The sequence below is a fragment of the Aedes albopictus genome, chromosome 1 (assembly GCF_035046485.1).
Source record: "Aedes albopictus strain Foshan chromosome 1, AalbF5, whole genome shotgun sequence".
Classification (NCBI taxonomy): Eukaryota; Metazoa; Arthropoda; class Insecta; order Diptera; family Culicidae; genus Aedes; species Aedes albopictus.
In genome coordinates, this window is record NC_085136.1 from 181,595,353 (window position 1) to 181,622,617 (window position 27,265).

General features: G+C 46.1%; 3 protein-coding genes across 3 annotated transcripts; all 3 read right to left on the minus strand.

Moving 5' to 3' along the window:
- Positions 1 to 12,244: 12,244 nt before the first annotated feature.
- Positions 12,245 to 14,639, minus strand: LOC134290124 (uncharacterized). Its single transcript, XM_062857162.1, has 2 exons — positions 14,618 to 14,639; positions 12,245 to 14,559 (listed from the first exon to the last, which is right to left on the minus strand). The coding sequence occupies exons 1-2, from the start codon at positions 14,637 to 14,639 to the stop codon at positions 12,245 to 12,247; spliced, it is 2,337 nt and encodes a 778-aa protein (XP_062713146.1).
- A 16-nt stretch (positions 14,640 to 14,655) lies between these two features.
- LOC134285341 (uncharacterized) lies at positions 14,656 to 25,408 on the minus strand. Its single transcript, XM_062845919.1, has 2 exons — positions 24,876 to 25,408; positions 14,656 to 16,624 (listed from the first exon to the last, which is right to left on the minus strand). The coding sequence occupies exon 2, from the start codon at positions 16,585 to 16,587 to the stop codon at positions 14,668 to 14,670; it is 1,920 nt and encodes a 639-aa protein (XP_062701903.1). The 5' UTR covers positions 16,588 to 16,624; positions 24,876 to 25,408; the 3' UTR covers positions 14,656 to 14,667.
- Positions 18,138 to 23,012, minus strand: LOC134290129 (uncharacterized). Its single transcript, XM_062857170.1, has 2 exons — positions 18,815 to 23,012; positions 18,138 to 18,766 (listed from the first exon to the last, which is right to left on the minus strand). Exons 1-2 carry the CDS (start codon positions 23,010 to 23,012, stop codon positions 18,138 to 18,140), a joined length of 4,827 nt encoding a protein of 1,608 aa, XP_062713154.1.
- Positions 25,409 to 27,265: the final 1,857 nt, after the last annotated feature.

The window sequence follows — 27,265 nt, forward strand, 5'->3', positions numbered from 1 at the left end:
AGAAAAAGTCATAATTATCCAATTGCCAACTTTGAACTGTAATATTTCCGGATTCAATGAACCAATTGCAATGAATTTTGAGCGTTCAAGACTTATATGATAAGCTTTGAATTTTTTTGGCATAACCTAAAATTGTTAAGTAAAAATAAAAACGTGTTAAGTACTGTTCCTTTGAATTCCACTAAGAATTTGCATCCTTTGACATATACGTTTTTCGACCTCAACTGTAAGGTCGTCTTCAGTGTCTTGTAGTTAATTTGACTCGAATTGTCAACAAAGATGAAAATTATAGATTTTTTTTCTAAAATAACACCAAAATATCGAAAATTTCCGGGAATTCCTCCCAGGATTCCTTCGGAAATCTATCTAGAGATTCCTTCAGACATTATACCAGGAATTCCTTCGGAGATTCATCCAGGAATTCTTGCGGGGATTCCTTCAGGAATTCCTTCGAGGATTCCTCCAGGAATTCCTTCGGGGATTCCTCCAGGAGCTCTTTCGGGGTTTCCTCCAGGAATTCCTTCCGAGATTCTTCCGGGAATTCCTTTCGGGATTCCTCCAGGAATTCCTTCGGGGATTCTTGCAGAAAACCCTTCGGGGATTCTTCCAGGAATTCCTTTGGGGATTCCTCCAGGCATTCCTTCGGGGATTCCTCCAGGAATTCCTTCGGGGATTCCTCCGGGAATTCCTTCGGGGATTCTTCCAGGAATAAATTCGGGAATTCCTCCAGGAATTCCTTCGGGAATTCCTCCAGGAATTTCTTCGGGAATTCCTCCAGGAATTTCTTCGGGAATTCCTCCAGGAATTCCTTCGGGAGCTCCTCCAGGAATGCCTTCGGGAATTCCTCTAGGAATTCCTTCGGGAAATCCTCCAGGAATTCCTTCGGGAATTCCTCCAGGAATTCCTCCAGGAATTCCTCCAGGAATTCCTTCAAATCAAATCAAAATTGCAAGAAAACGATAAGAGTTAGAAGTTTGGCGTCAAAGAACAAATTGTAGAGTAAAACAGGGGCCACAACTTTCCCAAAGAAAGAATTTTAATTTATTATGCATGTTTTAAAGATAATGGACATAAACAAATAAAAACACGCTATTTTTAGCTATTTTGCTCTAGAAAACTTAGTTATTTAGCTAAACCAATCGGTTCAAAGATGCCATTTGATAGAAAATTCAATAATCTTTCGAATAAGAGTAAAAAAACTGCGGTAAGTTTGACCATTTTAAAGTTATAGCCAGTTGAGGCAATAAGAGTCAAAAACATGGGGAGTCCAATAACTACGTAACGGTTGAGATTTGACCATATGCGTAGAACAATTTTTTTCACCATTTATGGTCCTCTATCACCCTTTAAAAAGTTTGCACTCATGAACCTAACACCCTGTATATAGTACACTGACTGACAGCATTCTCCAGGCGCTTTATAAAAATCGGTCAATTCAAATCGACTTGGGTATGCACCGCACATCTAGCCCAGACAACGCTTAACCACGCGAAACGGTTGTTTGATATGGCAATTCTAATAGGAAAATCCTCTCTCAAAATCTCTCGATCGGATGATCGATTGTTCTCATGTAAATTGTAAAACACGTGATTAAAAGGGGGTCGATAGAGACAACCTACTGACATGCAAGCCTCTTGCAATTTGGTGCTCGCCAGTGATCGTTCGTGAATAAAGTGCTCTATCAAGTTAAAGCTCAAAGAAATATTCAACGCACAATACTGCCAAGATTAAAAGTGTAAGTGGTACAGATATGCAAAGCAGGGTAGTTATGCTAATTTTATTCAGTTTTATAGCAAACAACAGAAACCAATAGAATTCCAATTCGAGCAAGAGTGAATCTCTGAACCTTGCAGTGAAGTTGAGGTAAATTTTCTAAAAGTGATCTTAAGAGTATTTTCTAATTAGAATCATGTGTCGTTCAAAGGATGAACCTTCGAACTAAGGTTTCGGGGCAGGATCAGAGGACATCCACGCGGCGTTGAGGCCGCGGACATCCCATAACCTCGCCAATCCAGCTAAAAGCGGAACAACCATCGTAGTTGCAAACCACGTGGCAAACGGTAGTTCCATTTGCTGATACCCTCCTCTGGTTTTCGACCGGGTATTGAGCGCTACCACAGCCAAGCAAAAACTCACGGAGTCGCCGACAGCAGTCCCTACCACCAGTTTTCATTTTCGGCCTCTGGCTGGGCATATCCAGCGCCGATTCAACGAGTCGCATCGGCCAATAAGGGCTCCCTCGATTCCCACCACCCACGTGGTCAGCAAACCCAACAGTGGTTCCCACCGTCAGTGTACCCACCGACCGCCTGGTCGGCAAACCCAACGGCCGTGAAGCATCCAATAGCGGTTCCCACCGTCAGTGTACCCCACCGACCGCCTGGTCGGCAAACCCAACGGCCGTGAAGCATCCAACAGCGGTTCCCACCGTCAGTGTACCCCACCGACCACCTGGTCGGCAAACCCAACAGCCGTGAAGCACCCAACAGTGGTTCCCACCGCCAGTGTACCCCACCGACCGCCTGGTCGGCAAACCCAACAGCCGTGAAGCACCCAACAGTGGTTCCCACCGCCAGTGTACCCCACCGACCGCCTGGTCGGCAAACCCAACAGCCGTGAAGCACCCAACAGTGGTTCCCACCGTAAGTGTACCCACCGACCGCCTGGTCGGCAAACCCAACGGCCGTGAAGCATCCAACAGCGGTTCCCACCGCCAGTGTACCCCACCGACCGCCTGGTCGGCAAACCCAACAGCCGTGAAGCACCCAACAGTGGTTCCCACCGCCAGTGTACCCCACCGACCGCCTGGTCGGCAAACCCAACAGCCGTGAAGCACCCAACAGTGGTTCCCACCGCCAGTGTACCCCACCGACCGCCTGGTCGGCAAACCCAACAGCCGTGAAGCACCCAACAGTGGTTCCCACCGTCAGTGTACCCACCGACCGCCTGGTCGGCAAACCCAACGGCCGTGAAGCATCCAACAGCGGTTCCCACCGTCAGTGTACCCCACCGACCGCCTGGTCGGCAAACCCAACAGCCGTGAAGCACCCAACAGTGGTTCCCACCGTCAGTGTACCCTACCGACCGCCTGGTCGGCAAACCCAACGGCCATGAAGCACCCAACAGTGGTTCCCACCGTCAGTGAACCTTACCGGCCACCTGGTCGGCAAACCGAACGACAGTGAAGCATCCGACGGCGGTCCTCACCGTCGGTCAATCCCACCGGCTGCCACCGTCGGTCAAGCCTACCGACAAACCAGGGCGTTCGACGACGAGATCAACAGCAGTGCCTAACCCAGTCGGCGCCGCAGTCGGGGCCTCACCAAGCAACGACGGTTGCCATCGCAGCAAGCAACGACGGTTGCCACCGAAAACAGGTCAGACCTTTTAGATTAAGTTCTATGAAATGCGCATTTCGTTCAGAAGAGGAAGTGTTATGGTACTCTAATACATGGCCAAGCTAAAAAGTAGAAAAAATGTTCTAGAACACGATTTGTGAGCGAAAACTAAATTGCAATACCAGTTTGCATCTTTTTCTTAGTTATTCATTCTTTTCAATAAAAATCATGTCCGTTATGAATTTGGCGGAGTTGTTCAATTGAGGTTTTTTTGAGATTGGAACGCGTACGATAGACCCGCCCTAAAGAGTCTAGCTGGGCAACACACAAACGCGTCTCTGCATCACACTACTTGGTGTGTTGGCGCATAAGCAGAGATTGTTTTAGTTAGGTTTGGTCTTAGCCGGTCTGAAACAGAAAAGCGGCGTATCTGAGTTGATGCTGGGGACGTTTTTCCGCCTGGTTAATCAGTGCAGCTAGTTACGCTTATTTTGGTTCCGGACCGCAATGTATCGGTTCTTGACTGCCCGATTCTGGTGACTGGAAATTGGTTTCGTATCGTTTAGTACCGTATCGTTTGGTATCGTATCGGCCAGACTACGGCTCAATGCCAAGAATTCGGTACAATAGTACATGAAACGTCGAGATCTGGTATTATCTCATTTTTTTTTTTTTTTGAAAAAAATTCACTTTTTGGACTTTTTGAAATTTTTGAGTTGGAGGGGTGAAATGAATTTTAAATGGAGGATTTGAATTCAGTTGCTGAAATATTCATGGCAATAGTACTGGAACATGTCTTACATCTTCGTTGGCAACTGCTAGCATACTATGGAGCTTGCTGACGTTTATTCACCTCTCTCTTTCAAGCATGCAGGCGGGATAGGATTTATTTTCATCGGGAAACCTTTCCTGATGACAACAAATCCTATTCCGCCTGCATGTTTGAAAGAGAAAGGTGAATAAACGTCAGCAAGCTCTATATGTCATATTTCGTTAGGGTGGTTCACTTATTTTGCATTAGGGTGGTACTTTTTGTAGAAAATATTTAAAAAAGTATTAAAAATTCTCTTATTTAACGGTAAGTCATTTTCAATATTGAATATAGAGATAATATTTCATTAAGGTGGCTCATTTATTTTTAACTATGGTGGTTCTTTGAGATAGAAATTAACAACAAAAAAAATCTAGTAAGTTTACTAGTCATATTTGTGTATAGTTTGAAATCATAATTCTTTATTGTCATATAACACTTTGTTAAGATAATCTTAGACCAACATGTGAAAAGGGCGTAAAAACCATTGTGAATTTCTGATTATCCTGTCCCTTATTCTTATTATTCTTGTATTCTTTTACCAGTAATAAATACAGGGGATAGACAAAATGACCGGGACAGGTAAAATTTTCACATTTCAAAAAATGGTCAAATAGCTGTAACTTTTTGAAAGTGTATCCAACAATCTAAAATTTTTACTGTAAGTTAATCAACTAGTTGTGTATCGATGGTCCAAATTTGGGGAAGATCGGACTATTCTACATGAAATTACAAAGATTCTAGAAAAAGTCATAATTATCCAATTGCCAACTTTGAACTGTAATATTTCCGGATTCAATGAACCAATTGCAATGAATTTTGAGCGTTCAAGACTTATATGATAAGCTTTGAATTTTTTTGGCATAACCTAAAATTGTTAAGTAAAAATAAAAACGTGTTAAGTACTGTTCCTTTGAATTCCACTAAGAATTTGCATCCTTTGACATATACGTTTTTCGACCTCAACTGTAAGGTCGTCTTCAGTGTCTTGTAGTTAATTTGACTCGAATTGTCAACAAAGATGAAAATTATAGATTTTTTTCTAAAATAACACCAAAATATCGAAAATTTCCGGGAATTCCTCCCAGGATTCCTTCGGAAATCTATCTAGAGATTCCTTCAGACATTATACCAGGAATTCCTTCGGAGATTCATCCAGGAATTCTTGCGGGGATTCCTTCAGGAATTCCTTCGAGGATTCCTCCAGGAATTCCTTCGGGGATTCCTCCAGGAGCTCTTTCGGGGTTTCCTCCAGGAATTCCTTCCGAGATTCTTCCGGGAATTCCTTTCGGGATTCCTCCAGGAATTCCTTCGGGGATTCTTGCAGAAAACCCTTCGGGGATTCTTCCAGGAATTCCTTTGGGGATTCCTCCAGGCATTCCTTCGGGGATTCCTCCAGGAATTCCTTCGGGGATTCCTCCGGGAATTCCTTCGGGGATTCTTCCAGGAATAAATTCGGGAATTCCTCCAGGAATTCCTTCGGGAATTCCTCCAGGAATTTCTTCGGGAATTCCTCCAGGAATTTCTTCGGGAATTCCTCCAGGAATTCCTTCGGGAGCTCCTCCAGAAATGCCTTCGGGAATTCCTCCAGGAATTCCTTCGGGAAATCCTCCAGGAATTCCTTCGGGAATTCCTCCAGGAATTCCTCCAGGAATTCCTCCAGGAATTCCTCCAGGAATTCCTCCAGGAATTCCTTCGGGAATTCCTCCAGGAATTCCTTCGAGGATTCCTCCAGGAATTCCCTCGAGGATTCCTCCAGGAATTCCTTCGGGGATTCCTCCAGGAATTCCTTCGGGGATTCCTCCAGGAATTCCTTCGGGGATTCCTCCAGGAATTCCTTCGGGGATTCCTCCAGGAATTCCTTCGGGGATTCCTCCAGGAATTCCTTCGGGGATTCCTCCAGGAATTCCTTCGGGGATTCCTCCAGGAATTCCTTCGGGGATTCCTCCAGGAATTCCTTCGGGGATTCCTCCAGGAATTCCTTCGGGGATTCCTCCAGGAATTCCTTCGGGGATTCCTCCAGGAATTCCTTCGGGGATTCCTCCAGGAATTCCTTCGGGGATTCCTCCAGGAATTCCTTCGGGGATTCTTCCAAGAATTCCTTCGGGGATTCTTCCAAGAATTCCTTCGGGGATTGTTACGTTTAAGTTATTTCGTTAGATAGTATGCTTTGAGAATCTAATCAGTAAGTTAGTAAACGATAAAGAAACACAACATTGTAAAAGCACGTTGCTCCGTGAAACACATTTCGAGAACCTCTGCACAGCCTTTCCATGCCACCACTGACAGCAGGTAATAGCTAACATTCAATGATGATCAGCCAATCATTAGCTTCAGCATACACGACCGGTCGATGGGGGAAAAGCGGCAACACAGCAAACTCGCATCACCACGACGCCGTTGGTAGCAGCCTCCACACAATGAGAGAGAACTTCTCGTTGGAGTTGATCGAGCACACACCGAACCACGCCGTGTGAATGGAATAGTGTATTGCACTTCGAGAGAAGGCATAATACGATCGACTATCGGCTCCATCATTCCGCCGCATGGAGGGGAAGCACACGACAACCCGACACTCACACAGTCTACACTCGGTGGCGAGGCGAGCTCGCAATCGCAAGCAAAACGGGATTGCTTCAATCGACGTCCATCCGTGAAGCAAGTCAAGTGTGCAGTCCGTTTCTCCTTTTCGGAATCCGCAAAACGACAGTTCGGTCATACGGGAACGCGTGAATAAGTGCCGGTGATATCATCCAACGGAGAATCCGTCCCCGCCAGCTTATCACCGCTCAGATTATCACCGGTCAAATAGAGCTGGAGCGCCTCGGATTGCTGGTCAATCTTCCAGTTTGCTGCGGTCCAGATCAGTAGATTCATGCCTGCTCCTGGTATGGTAGTTCGCTTGTTCTTGCCGATCGTCCCGGTTCCATGGAATACGAGAGGATTTACCTGCGAGACAGTATTCGCATACTTGTCTCAAGCCACAGTCCAACTACACCAACGCCGACCTCTTCCGCTTTAATCCGCTCCACGGCTGATGGATCTCGGTGGCCAAACCGCCGATGCCACGTGTGTTGGCAGTTTGGCAGGTGACGAATCTCTTTGCTCAGCTTCACGTACTCCACCGTTTTCAGAACGAACAGGTTTCCACACACCTCCCCAAGAGCCACTTTTTCACCACTAGCACTCACAATCCACTCAGATCCGGAAAAGTTCACACGGCAGCCTCTTTGTGTCAGTTTGCATACTAACAGCAAAGCGCTATCAACTTTGGGAATGTGTAGGGTGCCAATGAAAATCGACTTTTCGAATTTCAAAAACGGGTAGTGCTCAAAAGTTTCGTCTCCTCAAAACAAGTCGCCATGCAAAATTTCAGCTCAATCGGACTTCGCTAAGTGCTAGGGTCAAAGTTTCGCTGTTTAGAATCACGAAAAATATCGAAATCGAAATTTTTTTTTGATGCCAAATGCCTTAATAGTAAATGAAACGTCGAGATCCGGTATCATCTCAATTTTTTTTTGAAAAAAAAAAATCACTTTTTGGGCTTTTTGAAATTTTTGAGTTGGAGGAGTGAAATGAATTTTAAATGGAGGATTTGAATTTAGTTGCTGGAATATTCATGGCAATAGTACTGGAACATGTCTTACATCTTCGTTAGCAACTGCTAGCATACTACATATATGTCATATTTCGTTAGGGTGGTTCACTTATTTTGCATTAGGGTGGTCCTTTTTGTAGAAAATATTTAAAAAAGTATTAAAAATTCTCTTATTTAACCGTAAGTCATTTTCAATATTGGCTCATTTATTTTTAACTATGGTGGTTCTTTGAGATAGAAATTAATAACAAAAAAAATCTAGTAAGTTTACTAGTCATATTTTTGTATAGTTTGAAATCATAATTCTTTATTGTCATATAACACTTTATTAAGATAATCTTAGACCAACATGTGAAAAGAGCGTAAAAACCATTGTGAATTTCTGATTCTCCTGTCCCTTTTTATTATTCTTGTATTCTTTTACCAGTAATAAATACAGGGGATAGACAAGATGATCGGGACAGGTAAAATTTTCACATTTCAAAAAATGGTCAAATAGCTGTAACTTTTTGAAAGTGTATCCAACAATCTAAAATTTTTACTGTAAGTTGATCAACTAGTTGGGTATCGATGGTCCAAATTTGGGGAAGATCGGACTATTCTACATGAAATTACAAAGATTCTAGAAAAAGTCATAATTATCCAATTGCCAACTTTGAACTGTAATATTTCCGGATTCAATGAACCAATTGCGATGAAATTTTGAGCGTTCAAGACTTATATGATAAGCTTTGAATTTTTTTGGCATAACCTAAAATTGTTAAGTAAAAATAAAAACGTGTTAAGTACTGTTCCTTTGAATTCCACTAAGAATTTGCATCCTTTGACATATATGTTTTTCGACCTCAACTGTAAGGTCGTCTTCAGTGTCTTGTAGTTAACTTGACTCGAATTGTCAACAAAGATGAAAATTATAGATTTTTTTCTAAAATAACACCAAAATATCGAAAATTTGAACATTGCTTCAAAATTCGAGAAGGTAGTTCTAGTTTATTTTAATTCTCTCTAATTTCAACATAAATATGTCTTGAAAGGAAGTGACAAAATAACCGGCAAAAAATTGAAAAACTTATGGGAAGCATATTAAAATTAGACCAATTCACTAACAAAATCATAAAGCAAAACCGATGTAACTTTTTTTCCTATTGATAATTTTAAATTAGTCAATCTTCTTTTCAAAGCTCATTATATAAGTCATAAATGTTCATAATTTTATTGCATTCGGTTCGTTGTATCCGGAGACAAAACAGCTCATAGTTGGCTATCGGATATATTGTATTTAACTTGCGCACCCCTAGTGCGCTCGGATGTCACTTGACGTTCGTCCCTCCGACGAACGGTTCCGAACAAATATCGGTAGCCGAAGGGCTCGATCAGATGAAATATAGTAAAGACGAGCAGTCTTATCTGAACCTCCAACCAAACAGTTTGCTCTTTCAAGCCTCTTACAGAATCCGATTAATTCGTTCCCTAAAGCTACTTTCTTTTCGCCGGTCTCGGTAATTGTAAAGTGTCGACGAGAAAAGAGTTCTAGTTCGCGTGCATAAGTAATGTTTTTTTTTGCATCTGGACAAACGCAACGGTCTCAGCCATCTTCAGTCAGCACAGCATCACCAGGCAGCGATTTTTCTTGTCTTCAAGCCACCGTATCAAGGTCAGCGGGTAAGCCGGATTTTTCCAATTGATTGGAAACGGTTGCCGACGGTAAGATTTGTAAGTGAAACAAAGAAAAATGCTGCGAAAGTGCTAAAATCTGCAGAGAAAAGCGGAAATTACCGGGCGCGCAGGTCACCGTCAATTGAAAAGGCCTTTTCATTCAGGTGTGCGCAATTGCAACAATAGGGTGGTCCAAAAACAATACTTTCTTTTATTTTCCAGATTATACTTTGTTCGCTGGGCTTTGTCCGGTGTAGTCAATAGCATTATTAAATTTCTTTACTTTCTATTCTATTATATTCTAGTGCTTGCACAGCCAGTATTGAAAAGCATCCTGGAAATATCGAAATTGCTTCTGATATTTTCTTGCCAGCATTAATATTTGCAGCACATCTGAGATGTGACACAAATATTAAAACGGCCAGGCCCACTGTGCAGACTAATGGATGGAAAGATAATTCAAAAACTTAAGGCAATCAGGTTATCCACTTATGAATAACATGATTGACAAACCTTTTTGAATTGAATTAAGGAAGAAACGGGGACAACCGTACCAACCGTTTCGTTTTAGGGGAACAGTGTATGAGCATAAAATCGTTGGGAGTGGTGCTGCTTAGAAGGTTAATGCACACTCCGTTATAGTTGGCGTCTCTTCTCCTGGGATGGGGCACAGGCATTTCTCCATGTGTCCTGGCTACAAAGCCTACACACTTAGAATAAATTACAGTATTCGGTGAAAAAAATCACCGAAACTGGTCTGTAAACAAGCAAACTACAGTATTACGGCGAAATCGATGAAATTGCAGGAGAAAATCGGTGAAATCTAAGAAATCACCGAAGGACCGGTGAAATCAGGCAAATTTACAGGAGACCTGTGAATATTTTACCGAACAGATCGGTGATGGGACTATTTTACCGTACTACTGAAAAATGCGTTTGACAGCCACGCCGGCAGCTTTGAGTATCAGTTCTATTAGAATTTGCGCATCATCTCCAAGCCAGACTCTCTTGTGCAGTGGCAGCAAGTGTGGTTCCTGATCAGAAGGTCATGTATTCAATCCCATCATCGACGTTTTTTATGAAAATATTGTTGTTTTTGTGCTCGCATAAAATCGCCGTAAATTTGTAAAATTTACCGTACGCTCAGTGATATTGAGATTTCATTCGTAAACAAACATACCGAACGTTCTGCGATTTTTACGGTAAATTTGTGTAAAGTACCGAACGTTCCGGTAATTTTGACAGATGCATTTTCCTGAGATTCACAGTACGTTCGGTGGTTTGAAAAATCACCGAACTTTTTACCGTACGTTCAGCTGTTGAGATTACGGTAAAATTTTACCGTTATCCGTCATTTTTTCTAAGTGTGTAGGTTTAAGCGCCATTACTCGCTCTCTGAAACGAGAAAAAGTATGATTATCCCTTCCCCAAACGTACAGAAAAATAAGCCTGTATAAAAAATCAACAAAAAATAGAAAATTGCCGCAAATATGCAATTTTTCAAAAATATTTGATATGATCATTTCAAAAAGTCATTGCATATATTGCTGACTGCACCCCAAATTGGGCTGACACAATAGTGTGCACACACCTTCAAAGTGTGATTACTGCGCAGGGATACGTCGGATCGAATTAAGGTCTTCGGTGCACTTATTCCTTGTAAATGGAGGAATAAGTGCCCCGAAGACGTCGAGACGATCCGAGGCAAATGTGCACTAGTGTGGGTCATCGGAAGCGTTTTCTCAGATCAAAGCTTTTTTGGTTCCGTTTCGGGTCCTGAGTATCTGTGCAAAATTTGAGCACGATCGGTTGCGTCTACACTTTGCGCATTGCAATTGAAATTTGTATGGGATTTTGTATGGGAAAACATACTTTTTTTCATTTTAGCCATAAGTTGAAAAAGTTTGTCTGAAACTTTTTAACCAATACCGTAAAATGATAGCCTAGGATGTTCTGAAGAACTTTGTTGAAGACCGCAAAGCGATCCAATGCTTGTGAAAATAGTTATAACCAACGAACTGCATGCATGTGTTTATGTTTTAACATGTAAAGGAATAACAATAGCAACAAAATCATGATGTTTCACCAAGCAATGCCAACGCTATAACTTTTTTCATAAGCATCAGATCACTTCGCCGTCTTCGACAAAGTTTTTCAGGACAGCTTAGGCTATGTTTTCACTTTAACGGTTACACGGTTTTAGAAAAATTCGAGCTTGTTATGAGAGAAATGCAAAAAAGTGTGTTTTCCCATGTAAAACCCCATACAAACTTCAAACGCGATGCGCAAAACGCAGACATAACCGATCGTGCCCAAATTTTGCACACTTATTTGGGTCCTGAAATGGGATCAAAAAAGCTTTGATCTGATGGGATACCATTAAATTTTTCACTTTTCCATATAAACGATGACCCACTCTAATGTGCACTTTTATCACACTTTTTAGGGGTACCATAAAAAGTGTGATAGTCCAATTTGGGATGTAGTCTGCAATACTAAAATTTATTTATCTCTGAACCTTGATTACCAAAACGAACCACAATTGCAAGATGAACCCGAAACGCTTAACGGCGTTTATGCAGGCGGCGGACGACAGATCGGCGACGAATTCGAGATGCACGGCTTTCACCACGAGACATACGAACAGACCGACGTAGATCTTAACCGACGCGCCCCGACCACTGAACGGACGTACGAGAAACGGCCCACAGTAATCCATCCCGGAGTGTATAAACGGTCTAGCAGGTGACACACGAACGGATGGAAGGGGTGCCATGATCTGCTGTGCTAGCCGTGGCTGGCAACGGAAACATGTTACGCACTGACGTACCACCTTTCTTGCTAGCTGTCGACCCCGGACTGGCCAAAATCGTTGACGAATCGTAGCGAGCGTAAGCGTTGGACCGCCGTGAAGTGTTCGGATGTGACTGGATCGGGCGATGAGCCAACTGAGACGGTGATCGGGTAACGAGTGTCGTACGGTGCTTTCATATTTGCTAATCGTCCACAGAGTCTGAGCAAACCGAACTGATCCATGAACAACTGCAAGTCCTTGAGTGGCGATTTCGATGTTGCAGATACGGATGGAATGCTTTGAGCGCTACGGTAGTGGTGAACTTCAGCTGGGAAGGACGCTAACTGAACTTGTCGTACGAGAATCTTGAGCGCATGCTCACCTTCCTCTGGGGTCAGTGTACCAATGGTGCGGTCGCTCCGCGGGAGCCTTGAATTGTTGAAAAATCGGTAGCATCGTGCTACGACACGGATTAGCTTGAATAAGTCCGTGAATCGTTCGCACAGTGTTTGGTCGACGGTAGCACTGTGCAGAGCGATGACTGGGCAGGCTTCCTGCTGCAAATCCGGAAGATCCGGGATCGAAACCACACACTCGGGCCAACTGTCGACGGGTTCTTTGAGGAAACTCGGTCCATGCCACCACAAATCGTCCTTCGAGATCTGACTTGCCATCATCCCTCGGGAAATCCGGTCTGCTGGATTCATTTCCGACGGAACGTGTCTCCACTTGCAGTCCTTGGTAAGGCGTTGGATCTCTGCGATCCGGTTTGAGACGAAAACCTTCCACACATTTGACTGCGACTTGATCCAGTGAAGCACGATACTGGAATCAACCCAAAACGTTGGAGGTTCGACGAAATCCGTTGTTTGCCGGAGATTGTCGGCAAGCTGGCTGCCGAGTAGCGCGGCGCACAACTCCAGGCGAGGGATGGATTGTCCACGTAGTGGAGCAACACGTGACTTGGCTGTCAGCAGATGGCTATGGGACAGTCCGAGCTCGTCACGGGAAACGATGTAGATACAGCAACCGTATGCTGCTTTCGAGGCGTCGCAGAAGCAATGCAGACTGTAATGGCGGTTTTGCACGACTCTGCGCGGCACGGAGAGTGCCTGTAGCTGATTGAGCTCTGAGCGGTAGATTGTCCACCAGCTGGAGTGTTCTTCGGACAGTTGGTCGTCCCACGACCGGTGTTCTGCCCAAAGCACTTGAACGAACATCTTAGCTTTCATCACTACGGGTCCCAGAAGGCCGAGCGGATCAAACAGTTGCGACATCTCGGATACGACGAGGCGTTTTGTTGCGACATCCAGCGGCGACAGAGCTGGAATCTTGAACTGGAATGTATCCGACTGTGGAAACCAGAGAAGTCCCAATGTCTTCACAGTAGGGGAGCGATCGATTTCTAGTTCTGGTTTGGTTTCCCACAACTGACGAGGAACGCTGGCGAGAACGGCGGTATTGTTGGTGGCCCATTTACGTAGAACGAAGCCTGCTTGGTGTAGCATCTCCATCAATTGGCGACAAGTTTCGGCAAGCTTGACTTGGTCGTCGTCGCCGGTGAGGACATCGTCTACGTACGTTCCCTTCTTGATGACAGGAACCGCCAATGGAAAACGTTCTCCTTCGTCAGTGGCCAACTGGTTGAGCACACGAGTAGCGTGGAACGGCGAGCTAGCGAGACCGTAGGTGACTGTCTTCAACTGGTAGATGCGAACTGGTTCTGATGGATCTTTCCGGAAGAGTATTTGCTGATACTTCCGGTCATCCGGGTGCACCCAGATCTGTCGAAACATCTTCTCGGCGTCAGCGGTGACGGCGTACCGAGGAAGACAGATATTGATGACGGTAGAGTACAGAGCTGGCTGCACTGTTGGCCCAACAAACAGAACTTCGTTGAGTGATAAGCTGGTAGAACTTCGACAGGATCCATCAAATACTACTCGTGTCTTCGTGGTGGAACTCTCAGGCCGGTGGATGGCATGGTGGGGTAGGAAAAACTGCGGGCTACGCGACGCGCGCGGATTCACCTCCTCCATGTGCCCCAGACTTTCGTACTCCTCCAGGAACTCGTGGTAGGCGATACGGAGACCTACATCGACAGCGAACTTCTTCTCCATAGACTGGAGGCGACGAAATGCGAGCTGGTAGGAGTCGCCGAGCATTGGCAACATGTCTTCTCGCAGCGGTAGACGGACGATGTATCTCCCGTCTGTATCTCGTCCAACGGTTTGTTGGAAATGATCTTCGCAGCGTTGTTCGTCGGGAGTGTAGGATCTTCCGACGTCGAAGTTGTCGACTTCCCAAAATCGTTCGAGTTGCTTGTCGAGCAGGTCGTCAGTGCAGATGTGACTGGTCTGGGCTGCCGGTGGATCGAGAGCTGGATCCGATATCTTCCCGCATACGATGTATCCAAATACGGTTTTCTGTAGTAGCGGACATCCAGCGGCGAGAGAGATTTGCTGATGTTCTAGCAACGAGAAGAACAGTTCAGCTCCGATAATGATGTCTGGCTGATGTTAAACTGGGGATCCGCCATCGGAAGATTGCGAGGAATTTGCCAACGAGAGACGTTGATGTGGTGGCTGGGTAGCGACACCGTTAGCTTTGGAAGTACCAGGCAGTCCAGAGTAAAGCGATGATCTCCGAAGCGTGAAGCGAGCGAAAGCGTTACACCGAAGTGGACGTTCACGGTGGATTGGCCTATCCCACTGACAGGCGAGTTGATCTTGAAACGCTTCAGACGGAGCTTCTGACAGAGTGATTCGCTGATGAAGCTGGGTTGGGAGCCACTGTCCAAGAGCGCCCTAGCGAAATGGTCGTTATTGGCGGCATCTTTCACTTTAATAACGGCTGTCGATAGCACGACCGTATTCTGACGAGAATGTTGAGTCACTTCAGCACAGGAGGTGGAGGGAGGCGAATTTGTTTCGACGAGAGAATCGACCGACGGAGTGGTGGGGGGAATACCGACCGAATACGATTGCGGAAATGTACGGAACGACGAGCTCGCGAGTGGTGATGCACCGGAAATTGCCGACGGTGGACGTACGGCGGCGTTAGCGTCGCGTGGCGATACTTGGTACGAACGCGAACCGATTGCTTCAGCGGATTGACCAATTGCAACTGGTACAGATTGGTTGGGAGCTGCTGCTGGTGCACCAGGAACCGAAGCAGACGAAATCGGCGGGAGGTGCAGCAGTGAATGATGTTTCTTGGAGCACTGCTTGCAGGAACCGCTGGAGCAATCCTTCGCCAGGTGTGCACCCTTCAAGCAGTTTATGCAGAGCCCGTGCTTCTTGACGAATTCGAAACGTTGTTGTGGAACGAGAGATTGGAAACCGCTGCACTGAAACAGGAGATGGGCTTGCTTACAGTGAGGGCACTTCTTCACGTTCTCAGAAGCGACGTGGGCTGTGAGGCGTGGTTTTGACGGTTTAGATTCGGATTGGGTACTGGTAGTGTGGGAGAGCATTAATGTAGTGATTATTCGCGATCTTTTATGAATAAAGTCGACAAGTTGCTTGTATGTGGGTCTCTGGCCATCGTCTAAATGGGTTTCCCACTCCCGCAATGAGCCATGGTCCAGGCAACTGCTCAATCGCTCAACGAGGAACGAGTTCCAGTGTTCCTCCACTGTTTCAAGCTTGTTCAGCAACTGCACATGGCGATCGAAGCTGTCGGCCAGCTCCGACAGTCCTGAAGCAGACTCCTTCTTTATGGGACTGATCGCCAATAATGCCGACATGTGTCGCTTGATGAGCAAGTTTGGATTCTCAAAGCGATCCTTCAAAAGGTTCCACGAAACTTGATAATCATCGGCGGAAATCTCAAGTGTGGATACAATACGAGCTGCTTCGTCCGTCAACGATGCTCGCAAATAGTGCATCTTTTGCACTGCCGTCAACTGTTGATTGGAATGAATCAACGAGACGAAAAGATCGCGAAATGGTACCCAATCGTCAATCTTGCCTCCAAAATTTGGAATTTTAATCTCCGGCAGCCGAACGTTGGTTATTGGCTGGGCCGGTAGGGCGCAAACCGAAGACGGTGCGCGAGGCTGTGCGGGTGGGGCCGGAGGGACAGCGGGAAGCTTGCTCTGCAACGACCCCTTCAGATCGAGGTACAACAGTTGAAAATCTCGCCTCTCTTCGGAAAAATGTTCCTCACTGTCCTCCAAAATTTCGATTTCCTCCTGGGTGGAGAGAAAATCACGCCACAACTCATCCAAAAGCGCAATTTGAGTGGCTAATTGGTTTTGACGAGCGGGCTCATACGTTCGGTTGAACTCATTCACCATCATCGCCGAGCCCAAAATGTTCGAGCGACGACGATGTAAAAGCTTCAGCTTTGTAGCTAAGCTGGCCTTGCTTGCCTTCTTCACCGGCATAATTAAATAGATCACCACCACCAGAAAGGGCACGTACCTGGTGTTCTTACCGGTACCGTTGGAGACTACCCTGGTTCGGACACTTTAGCGGAATTCGTTCAATTGCACTCAGAACACACGCGGTTAATAGTGGGCAAACGAAACACTTTATTCTACTTAACTCCGAGAAAACTACACTTTTATTGGGGCTCAAAAGAATTGTATTGCATTTTAATTTAATGCTCATGCACGCACGATCGAGAGCTAACTAACTGCCCTGTGTATATGGAACGATACACCAGGGTCAGGGTGGTGGTCTCACCAAAAACTACCTAGACTACATCTTTGTTAAGCGCAATAGCAATAACGAATCGATAAGGGTGAGCGAGAGTACTATGGTTTCGAGACTGTGGAACATGTTAGGGTTGCGAGGGGAGCTACTCCTGAACATGCCGGCCGCCTTGAAATCATAGGGATTTCAATCAAAACCTAGGCTAGTTGTTTCGGCCGACACTGTAGTGTACCTAACTGAATCCCGACTGTTCATTACTACCTGCTACCTGCTATCTGCTAGTTTGTTTTGATTTTGTACATCTTATATACTATCACTTTCGGCATTGTTGAACTGGAGAACGATGACCTGGCTAGTGTTGATGCCACTGCCGGGCGGTTGATGTTTTACGCTGGATGGGACTACGTCCTGACGATGTTGATGGTGGCGGCTATTGGATTCTGATGTACGACAACGACGACGGCGACGAATTTTGGTTCCTTTTGGCTTGGAGTGATGACTTCGATGGATGGATTGATAGATTCTACGCTGCGTACACAGCCGTTCTCGCGGCACGGTCGAACCATACCGTTTCTAATAGTGGGTGGCTTCGCTGACGGTGTCCTTCGTCCTCGGGTGGAAAGGTGACATCAATCGACGCTAGAAATGAACGGGTGCTTTTTACCTTGAATTTATGAACTAGAACAGAACTTGCCTGAAGCGGAGGCCTCCTGGCCTCCGCGGGTGCCCCAGGCACCGATGACGACAACCGGAGTGTCGCTTCGAGGGGTTTGGGTTGGTCAGTAGCGGTCTACGATGATACGATGCTGCGACGACAACGATAGTCCTCCGGTCGGGTTGATCAGGCCTAGTGGACGACTTGTTGATTGCGAATGCAGCGATGCCGAGCAATGGTACCAGTTGCTCGTGGGAATTGACGTTGGTTGAACGGTGGATGCGCTATGACCTTTCAGCGAGAGTGGTTAGTTCATGGTTAAAACAAATTGATGTCACAACGAGCTATTGATGATTGGACGGACGATATGGACATCATGGATAGGGCATGCCGGACGATTACATGACGAATCACAGTGTGATTGACGGATTGGAACAGCTTGGACCAGAGAACGACGCGACGTCTTCATGGTGACGGGCGTCCCCGTAGGAAACGCCGGTGGCTATGGGGGATAAACATTCCATGAGCTTTTTGAAATATTTAATTATACAACTACTTAACTGGAAAGCGGAGGCCTTCATGGTGAAGACCCCCGCAGTGCCGAAGCACTAACGATGGAAGAGACTACTGCTCTTCGTCTGTGGATGCATTATCCTTGATAGGGAGAACGCAGATCTTGGAGATACCTCGCTTGAAGATCCCGTCCTTGGTGCGAACGTTTACTACTCGGACGTTTCCATCCGAGCCGGCGTAGATTTCGGTGACTCGCCCCAACTTCCACCGTTGTGGAGGCAAATTGTCCTCCTTCACCAATACCATGGTGCCGATCTTGATATTGTCGCGTTTTCTCGTCCATTTGGTCCTATTATGCAAGTCTGAAAGATAGTGCGTCTTCCATTTCCGCCAGAGTCTTTGCACAAATTCTTGCGATCGCTGCCAGACTGCCAACCGATTTTCAGGTATCTCCTGCAAATCGGGTTCTGGCACCGCTGTCAAGGGTCTTCCAACCAGAAAGTGTCCCGGGGTTAGGGCAGCATAGTCGTTAGGGTCGTTGCTAAGTGGAGTCAGTGGGCGCGAATTTAGTATTGCGGCCACTTGCTGAACAATGGTGTGCAACTCGTCGTAGCTTAACTGCTGATTACCGACGATCTTCCGAAAATGTCCCTTAAACGACTTGACCGCCGCCTCCCAGAGTCCACCGAAATTGGGAGAGCGTGCCGGTATGAACTCGAACTGAATTCCTTCATCTTCAGCTGTGCGGACCACGGTATGTTGAAACTACTGATCGAGGAACTGGAGACGCAACTCCTCCAATTCTCTGTTGGCTCCTACGAAATTGGTGGCATTGTCGCACATGACCACCTGCGGCTTTCCTCTAACTGCAACAAATCGTCTGAAGGCCGCCAAGAAAGCTTGAGTCGACAAGTCCGCAACAACCTCCATGTGCACAGCCTTCGTTGCCAGACAAACGAAAATTGCTACGAAGCACTTCACCGCTACGCTGCGCCGGACTGGATATTTGATGTAGAATGGGCCACACAAATCTACACCAACCTTAAGGAATACGGCTGCAGGATTGACTCGAACCGACGGGAGATCGGCCATTAGCTGCTCGTGAACGGTGGGCTTGCTCCGGAAGCACGTTACACATACATGACACACCGTGCGGGCCAGATCACGTGCGTTTGTGGGCCAGAATTTCTCTCTGACGGAGGCCACCAGAAGTTGTTGGCCAGCATGGAAGTGTTTGATGTGGTAGTGCCGCAAAATCTGCTTGGTGAACGGATGGTGGTGGTGGAGTATCATAGGATGCTTTCGACTCTCCGCGATTGGCGCGTTAGCAAGCCGGCCACCAACGCGAAGCGTTTTATCAACCAAAATGGGATGAAGAGAAAGGATTTTGGACAAAGTCTTCACCTCCCGGCCACGAGAAAGAGCCGCAACTTCCTCGGGAAAGCTGTCTTCCTGTGCTAAACGATCTAGGACGTTCGTCGCTTCGTTCAGCTCTTGAAGCTTGATAGGGCCCGTGAGTCTGTGATTGCGATTGTTCGGAGTTGCATTGTGGATGATTCTCCGGATGCATGCTACGATCCGGATGATATCGGTGAACGAGGAACGGAGAAGAAAGATTTCGCTAGGAATCTTCACACGAGCTGGCAGTTCGACGACAGATCGCTCCTCGAGAAGAGAGTGTTCGACGTCCGGGATAGCGGAACTGCTAGGCCATCTTGAGCGATCCTGCCGTAGCCACAGAGGGCCTTCAAACCATGTCGTTTCGTACTTCAACTGCGCGGGTATCATGCCACGCGAGATTATGTCCGCCGGATTGTCTGCTCCGGCTACATGGTTCCATACGCCGTTGCTGGTTATGTGCTGGATCTTCGATACTCGATTTGCCACGAAAATTTGCCAGCGGGAAGGTGGAGAAGCTAGCCAGTACTTCACGATTGTGGAGTCGGTCCAGAAAAACGGTTGGAATGGAACCTGAACACTGCTGCAGACCTTTTCATACAAATGACTCAACAAAAGCGCTGCAGAAAGTTCTAGACGTGGAGTTGAAAGGACCTTCTTCTTCCGTTTCAAATCGTCCAGAGGTGCGACCCTGGACTTGGCAGTGATGAGCCTGACGGTTATTGTACCGTCAACCGTGATGCATCGCAAATAGAGGCAGGCTCCATAGGCAGCGTTGGAAGCATCAGCAAATCCATGCAGTTCTACCGTTACTAAATCCTTCGTAAATGAAACCCAGCGTGGCACAGAAAGAGTGTCCAAGGCCAGCAGATTTCTCCGAAACTCAATCCATGCATTCTGTAGCTCTTCCGGCAGCAGGTCGTCCCAGTCGCATTTCTGCTTCCACAGTGTTTGTAGGAATATCTTTGCCTGCACAACTACCGGACCGATTAGCCCTAATGGATCGAAAATCTTGGCTGATTCCGACAAAACGGTTCTCTTGGTGATAGGAGCATCCGATTCTAGTTGGGGTACGGCGAAACGAAAAATATCTGCAGCTGGTTCCCATATCAGACCAAGAGTTTTCACAGCGGAGGTTGACGAATCCAGTTCAAATGAAATTCGTTCGTCCCGAAGCTCAACTGGAACGTTGGAAAGCAATTCAGCGCTGTTGGAACTCCACTTCCGCAAGATAAAGCCTGCTGAATTGGTTAGATCAATCAAATCCGACACTAGAGATCTGCCTTCCTCCAAATCGTCAGTTCCGCTCAACGCATCATCCACGTAGAAGTCCTTCTTGACCGTTTTTGCAGCAGCTGGATGGGTTGCTGCACCCTCAGTTCCCAGTCGTTGAAGGCACTTCGTTGCCAGGTATGGCGCAGAGCTGGTTCCGTAGGTAACCGTGGTCAGTTTATACGCCTTAACGGGATCATCGAAAGACGGTCTCCAGAGAATACACTGCAGTAGGTGGTCAGCTGGGCAAACCTTCACCATTCTATACATTTTCGCCACGTCTGCCACTATTGCGTACCTCCAAAATCGGAAACGCAACGCGATGGAGTGAAGGTCGTCTTGGACGACGGGTCCTACCATCAGCCCATCGTTCAACGATACGCCGGACGACGTGCGGCACGAAGCGTCGAACACGACACGAAGCTTTGTCGTCGTGCTATCCGGCTTCAGCACAGCGTGATGCGGTAGATAGTATACGGGTTCCTCATCTTCTGCTACTTCTTCCATGTGACCCATTGCCCTATATTCGTTGATGAATTCGAAGTACGCTTCTTTCAACGCAGCGTTTGCTGCAAACCGACGCTCTAGTCCGTAGAATCGTTTGAGAGCGTTGGCCTTGGAGTCTCCCAGTTTCTGAATGACAGCCTCCTTTTTCGGTAGGGTGACTACGAATCTGCCAGTTTCGTCTCGGATGGTAGTTCGTTCGAAGATTTCTTCACACGTTGACTCCTCTACTGACAACGTGCCTCCAGTGTGGCAGGATTCGAGTTCCCAAAACTTCGTGAGTAGCTCGTTCAGGTCGGAAACAGTACAAGGATAGGAAACGGTTCGTGGTACAGCAATTGGAGATCCGGGTACACGTCCAGAGACGACCCAGCCGAAGACGGTTTCTTGAAGAGTGGGTCCATCATCTACTAGCTTGATTCTTCCATCTGACAGCAAATCGTAGTAATATTCTGCACCGATGATTAGGTCAATCGATCCAGGCTCAAAAAATGTAGGATCGGCTAGCGTAAGATGTTCCGGAATCGCTAGCTGTTGTACATTCACGAACTCAGTTGGCAACTCTGAAGTCAGTTTCGGTAGAACGTGCAGTTGGATGTTTTCCGAATACGGTGATATTCTGAGTGACCGTGGAGCGACGGTTGCGCTCACCATTCTAGTCGATTTAGCAGACGATCCTCCAATACCGGCGATAGACAGGTGATTCGAAGATCCTTCTAGCTTGAGCTTCTGACACAGGCCTCGGGTAATGAAGCAGTATTCGGAGCACGAGTCGAGCAGAGCTCTTGCAAGTTGCACATTTCCGTACTGATCTGCTATGCGCACCAAGGCGGTGGATAGAAGTACTTGACGGGAGGGCGTATGAATACTAACAGGCAGTGAGTTTGTGTGTTGAGAGGGAGTACGATTTGTGGTGGGTAGTGGATGTGTACTAGTGCTTGCGATTGGGAATGAGTTTGTGTTTGGTCCTGTGTGTTGACTTGGTGCTGTTTGGTTCTGGGCGTGTGGCTGTGTTTGTTGGTTATTCGCTCTTTGTGTTCGAGTTTGTTCGGGTGGGACGGAGGAACCGGACTGCGACGATACAGCTGCTCCGCCTTCTGAAGCTCCTAAATGAAGAAGCGTATGGTGTTTCCGCTGGCAGTGCCGACAGACACTCCTCGTGCAAAGACGAACAAGATGCGATGGAGAAAAGCAGTTCAAACACAGTCCACATCTCTTCACCTTCTCATATCGTTCTTGAACCTTCAATTTGAGGAACCGCTGGCACCTGAAGGCTGAATGCTGGGCTTCTCCACAGAAAGGACATCGATTGTTGGAGGTTTGCACTGCTGGATTACTCACAGACGTCTTGGGTTTGCGAATATCGGTGTGGGAAGATTTTTCTGGAGCGATTGATTGTAGTACGGAGCACTGATTCCGAAGAAAGGTCATAAGGTCGTCGTACTTGGGTACGTCCTTGGAGCAATGGTGGGTCTCCCAGTGGCGGAGTGTAGTGGGATCAAGTCTGGAACACACCATGTGAACCAGTATTGTGCTCCAGTTAGCGGTCTCCTCGCCAATCTTTCCCATCATCTGCAAATGACGATCATATTCGATGATGAGATGATTAAGCGCGTCATAGCTTTCGCGCTTCATCGGTTCAACAGCAACGAGAGCATCCAAATGCGCCTTGACTATCAGCTTTTTATTCTCGTAGCGCTTCTGTAGAAGATCCCAAGCAATCGCATAATTTGCCGATGTCATCTCCAAGGTTGCGACTTCCTGTAGCGCTTCGCCAACCAGAGAGGATCGCAAGTAGCTAAACTTGTCCATGTCGGATAACTGCTAGTTGCGATGGATCAAGCTTTGAAACATGTCACGAAAAGTGACCCATTCTCGTAGACGACCTCCAAAGCTGGGTAATCGCAGTTCTGGAAGCTTTACTGTAGACGTTGGCTTGCCCACCTGCGACGCATAAGAATTCGCTTGGATTGCAGTAGATGGTCCCGAATTTGACGGTTCCTTGAGGGATAACAACGATGATCGCAGTTCGCAGTACACGTCCTCAGTTTCTAGCATCACCTGCGAGGATTGCTTACAGCGTTGTTCGGATAATAACTCCAATTGTGCAGCTTGTTCCTCGAGACTTTCATTGGACTCCGCTACGGACTTCTCATCGATGTCTTCAGTCACTTCTTCAATCCTTCTTCGGAGCTCATAGAACTTCGCCATGGCCGCCTTCAACATCTCCAGTCTGGTGTCGATGTGAACATAGTGCCTCTCTCTCTCTTGAACCTATCGACGAAATTCCGTACACCGTCGAAGGTGTTCTGCAGTTGACGCATTTGCCGCTTCAATTCTTTCAACTCACTTGCCATCTTCACTTATTCACTCTCCAACGTTCGAATTTCAAAATATCACTATTGTCAGTTCAAGTGTTGCACAGATAAGTTTGAATCAACAAAGCATCAAAGTTCGATAAAAGTCACACTGCGATTGGTTCAAACTATCAATAGCATCAAAGCGTACAGATTTAATCACTTTCACTCACTGTTAACACTAATCCGCCGTTGTTCTACGATTCGCGATTCCTCAACGTCCCGCGGGGTGACAGAGACCGACTTCGAACAATGGTTGACAGCAGCAGGGGAACCAACCGAGCGAACAACAAGCCAGAAAAAACGCCAGCAGAAACCAAGACCGTCAATCGAGAGGACACAAGAACCACATTCCAGGACAATAATCGCATGCAATTGAAAGATAAACTTCCATTTTATCACACCTTTATTTATTAAAAAATGACCCATAATCAATTCGGCGCACATCTCATGCATGATGCCACCACAGACCTCTTTACTCACGGTAATTAATTACTTCCCTCTTGCCTGGTTCATGCCCGTCCTACGTCCGTTGATTGGTGTAGTCCTGCTGCGCTGCTGCATCAGTGATGTACCGGACGTAGGGTCAACGAACAGTCACTGCTCCTTCCCTCGTCGAACGTTGTTGCAGAAACCCGATGGCCGGCTCCTAGGCTCTAACCCGTCGACGATGGCGGCTTCCTTCGTCACTCACTTCCACAATGGCCAATTCAATTCTTCACAAGGCCTTTCTTCGATGGCGGGTACCCGCGCCAGATTAATTATCACTTTGCGCGATGGCCGGTACCAACGCCACTCACTCGCTATTGTCCGCGCACTACTGTCCACAGAGTTCAACGCGTTTCGCTTGTCCGATCTTCACGGGTGTCTCCAGATCCAACGGTCCACCGGTCCTAAATCCGGTTCGAAGGACCAAAATGTTCTTACCGGTACCGTTGGAGACTACCCTGGTTCGGACACTTTAGCGGAATTCGTTCAATTGCACTCAGAACACACGCGGTTAATAGTGGGCAAACGAAACACTTTATTCTACTTAACTCCGAGAAAACTACACTTTTATTGGGGCTCAAAAGAATTGTATTGCATTTTAATTTAATGCTCATGCACGCACGATCGAGAGCTAACTAACTGCCCTGTGTATATGGAACGATACACCAGGGTCAGGGTGGTGAGTATACGCGCGAATATAACCGATCGCGGGTCGATTCGGTCTCACCAAAAACTACCTAGACTACATCTTTGTTAAGCGCAATAGCAATACTATGGTTTCGAGACTGTGGAACATGTTAGGGTTGCGAGGGGAGCTACTCCTGAACACCTGGGATCGGTGGTAAACTCTACCTGACCGATTTAATTCTGCTGACTGCTGTGGCTGGGAAGGGTACACGGTGCAACGTTGCGCTGCTATCCTCCGATGCTGCTGGAGCCGACGGGAGCGATGAATGATCTTGGCTTGGCCACAGATCTTCCACGGGAACAATTCACTTCACTGCACTGCGTTGGAACACGTGTTCTGAACGCGGTCTGAATCGCGATGGCGGTTATCTGGAACCTTCCACGACGCGACACTAGTGCAATGGCACAAATTTGCAACTCACTGTCCCGGGTTTCGGCACCAAAATGTTCACGATTACGATGATGGTCACTCGCGACACTGACCCGTGGCACGCTCCGTGATATGTTCACTACGAAATAGTACAAACTGGAGGAATAAACTGTCCACACTGTATCGAAAACTGAATTGAAAATTGCGAGACACTGCGACAACGACGGAGTGATTTGCAATCAATTTGGTTACTTCGGATTGATCGACCGACGGGCGAAACAAGAGAAACGTGTGTTTCGATTCGATTGCTTTATTTGACTGATTGTATGCGGCTCTGGGCGATCGGTCCGTTCGGCGATCGTACCCAGGGTGTATGTAATTATCCTACCCCAATACACTACAACTACATACACCCTGGGTACGATCGCCGAACGGACCGATCGCCCAGAGCCGCATACAATCAGTCAAATAAAGCAATCGAATCGAAACACACGTTTCTCTTGTTTCGCCCGTCGGTCGGTCAATCCGAAGTAACCAAATTGATTGCAAATCACTCCGTCGTTGTCGCAGTTTCTCGCAATTTTCAATTCAGTTTTCGATAGAGTGTGGACAGTTTATTCCTCCAGTTTGTACTATTTCGTAGTGAACATATCACGGAGCGTGCCACGGGTCAGTGTCGCGAGTGACCATCATCGTAATCGTGAACAGTTCGCTTGTAATTTTTCAAGTTATATTATAAGTTGACACTCATGGTGACAAACTGTACAAATATGATGAAAGAAAATATGAAGGATATGTATACTTATAAACAAACGCAAATTTTATATTACTTCTCTGATAAAAGCCTGATACTTATAAAATAATGAAAATAGCATCCAAATGCGGTAAGGGAAAAAACTCACCGAATAAACTCTTTCATTTCATTATCTGTGTTGCGCAAATATTGCAGCACCATAACAGTCATCATCCTATCAGTTGCCGGTTGAAGCACAATACCGCGGAGGTATTGAACCTGAGACATGAATGGTATCACAAGCTACATATCCTAGCAGGCCGATATTTATCTAGTAGCACATCTGCTTGTTTTTGGCTTTGCGACAGAAGTGTCAAGTGGTTCAGTAAAACATACAAAATACAAAAATTAGCAAAATATCATAAATAGTGATGTGCAATAATTGACAAATGATCCTAGCAATAAAATCGCTTTCAAGCAAAGAAATATTCCAACAGTTTGTCACCCTTTAGACATATCAATAAATTTTCATAACTTCTGGAATTAACAACTCTTACTCTAAAAGACTCCCAACAATCTGGAACCCGAAAAAAAAAAACAATTCAATATGACCTCGAATAGGGAATCGCGCCACTTGGGCGGTGGCCTCTATTCTCGTCTGTTTTCCGCTATAACTCAGTCAAATTTGAACCAATTGACACAATTTTTGGAATGCAGTGAGATAGATATAGTATCTACCCGTGTACAACATTTCAAGTCAATTGGTTTAAAATTGACTGAGTTATATTGGAAAACAGATGAATATAGAAGCCACCGCCCAAGTGGCGCGATACCCTACTTCAAAACGCACTCCTGTCCAATCCAATTTTTACTCTACATATCTCCCTTATTAAGAAAAAAAATTGAGCACTTGGGCTACTCTGCCCTTCTTCGCATGCCAGTCCCATGTCGTTTCTAATGCGAATCATATTTTTGTCTCTCACGAGGTCATGTAAAACAAATTTAATATCTTTCACGCCTCATTTCACAGCTCAATATGCCACGAAAAGGGTATGCATGAAGCGAACACAATTTTTTGAAAATAATTGGAGTTATAGTGCAAAAGGTAGGCGCTTTCAAAAACAACATGGGACTGACATGCGAAGAGGGGCAGTACTCTCATACATATCAGGAATGTGAATTTGGATAGATTTGGATTATATTGGACATTTTTCTGGCAAAAACGCATATTGGAAAGAAATTGTCAATATGCAACAAAAAAACATGTTTCAATTTGCTTGACCAATACGTTAATAAAAAATGGTTGTCTACTGTTATAAAATATGATAAATTAGAACTTTCTCACCAAGTTTTCAATGATAAACCCCGTCCAATATCTTGTAGGAATGGGCTGTCAGTAAACCTCCTTCAGTAGCTCCGTCAATTCTGC

Coding starts and splice junctions, on each gene's coding strand:
- LOC134290129 (XM_062857170.1), bottom strand. CDS start 23,012: ATGGACAAGTTTAGCTACTTGCGATCCTCTCTGGTTGGCGAAGCGCTA. Junction 18,767..18,814: donor CAGAGAATTGGAGGAGTTGC/GTCTCCAGTTCC, acceptor TGGTCCGCACAG/CTGAAGATGAAGGAATTCAG.
- LOC134285341 (XM_062845919.1), bottom strand. CDS start 16,587: ATGCCGGTGAAGAAGGCAAGCAAGGCCAGCTTAGCTACAAAGCTGAAG.
- LOC134290124 (XM_062857162.1), bottom strand. CDS start 14,639: ATGTCCGCTACTACAGAAAACC. Junction 14,560..14,617: donor GTCCGCTACTACAGAAAACC/GTATTTGGATAC, acceptor ATCCACCGGCAG/CCCAGACCAGTCACATCTGC.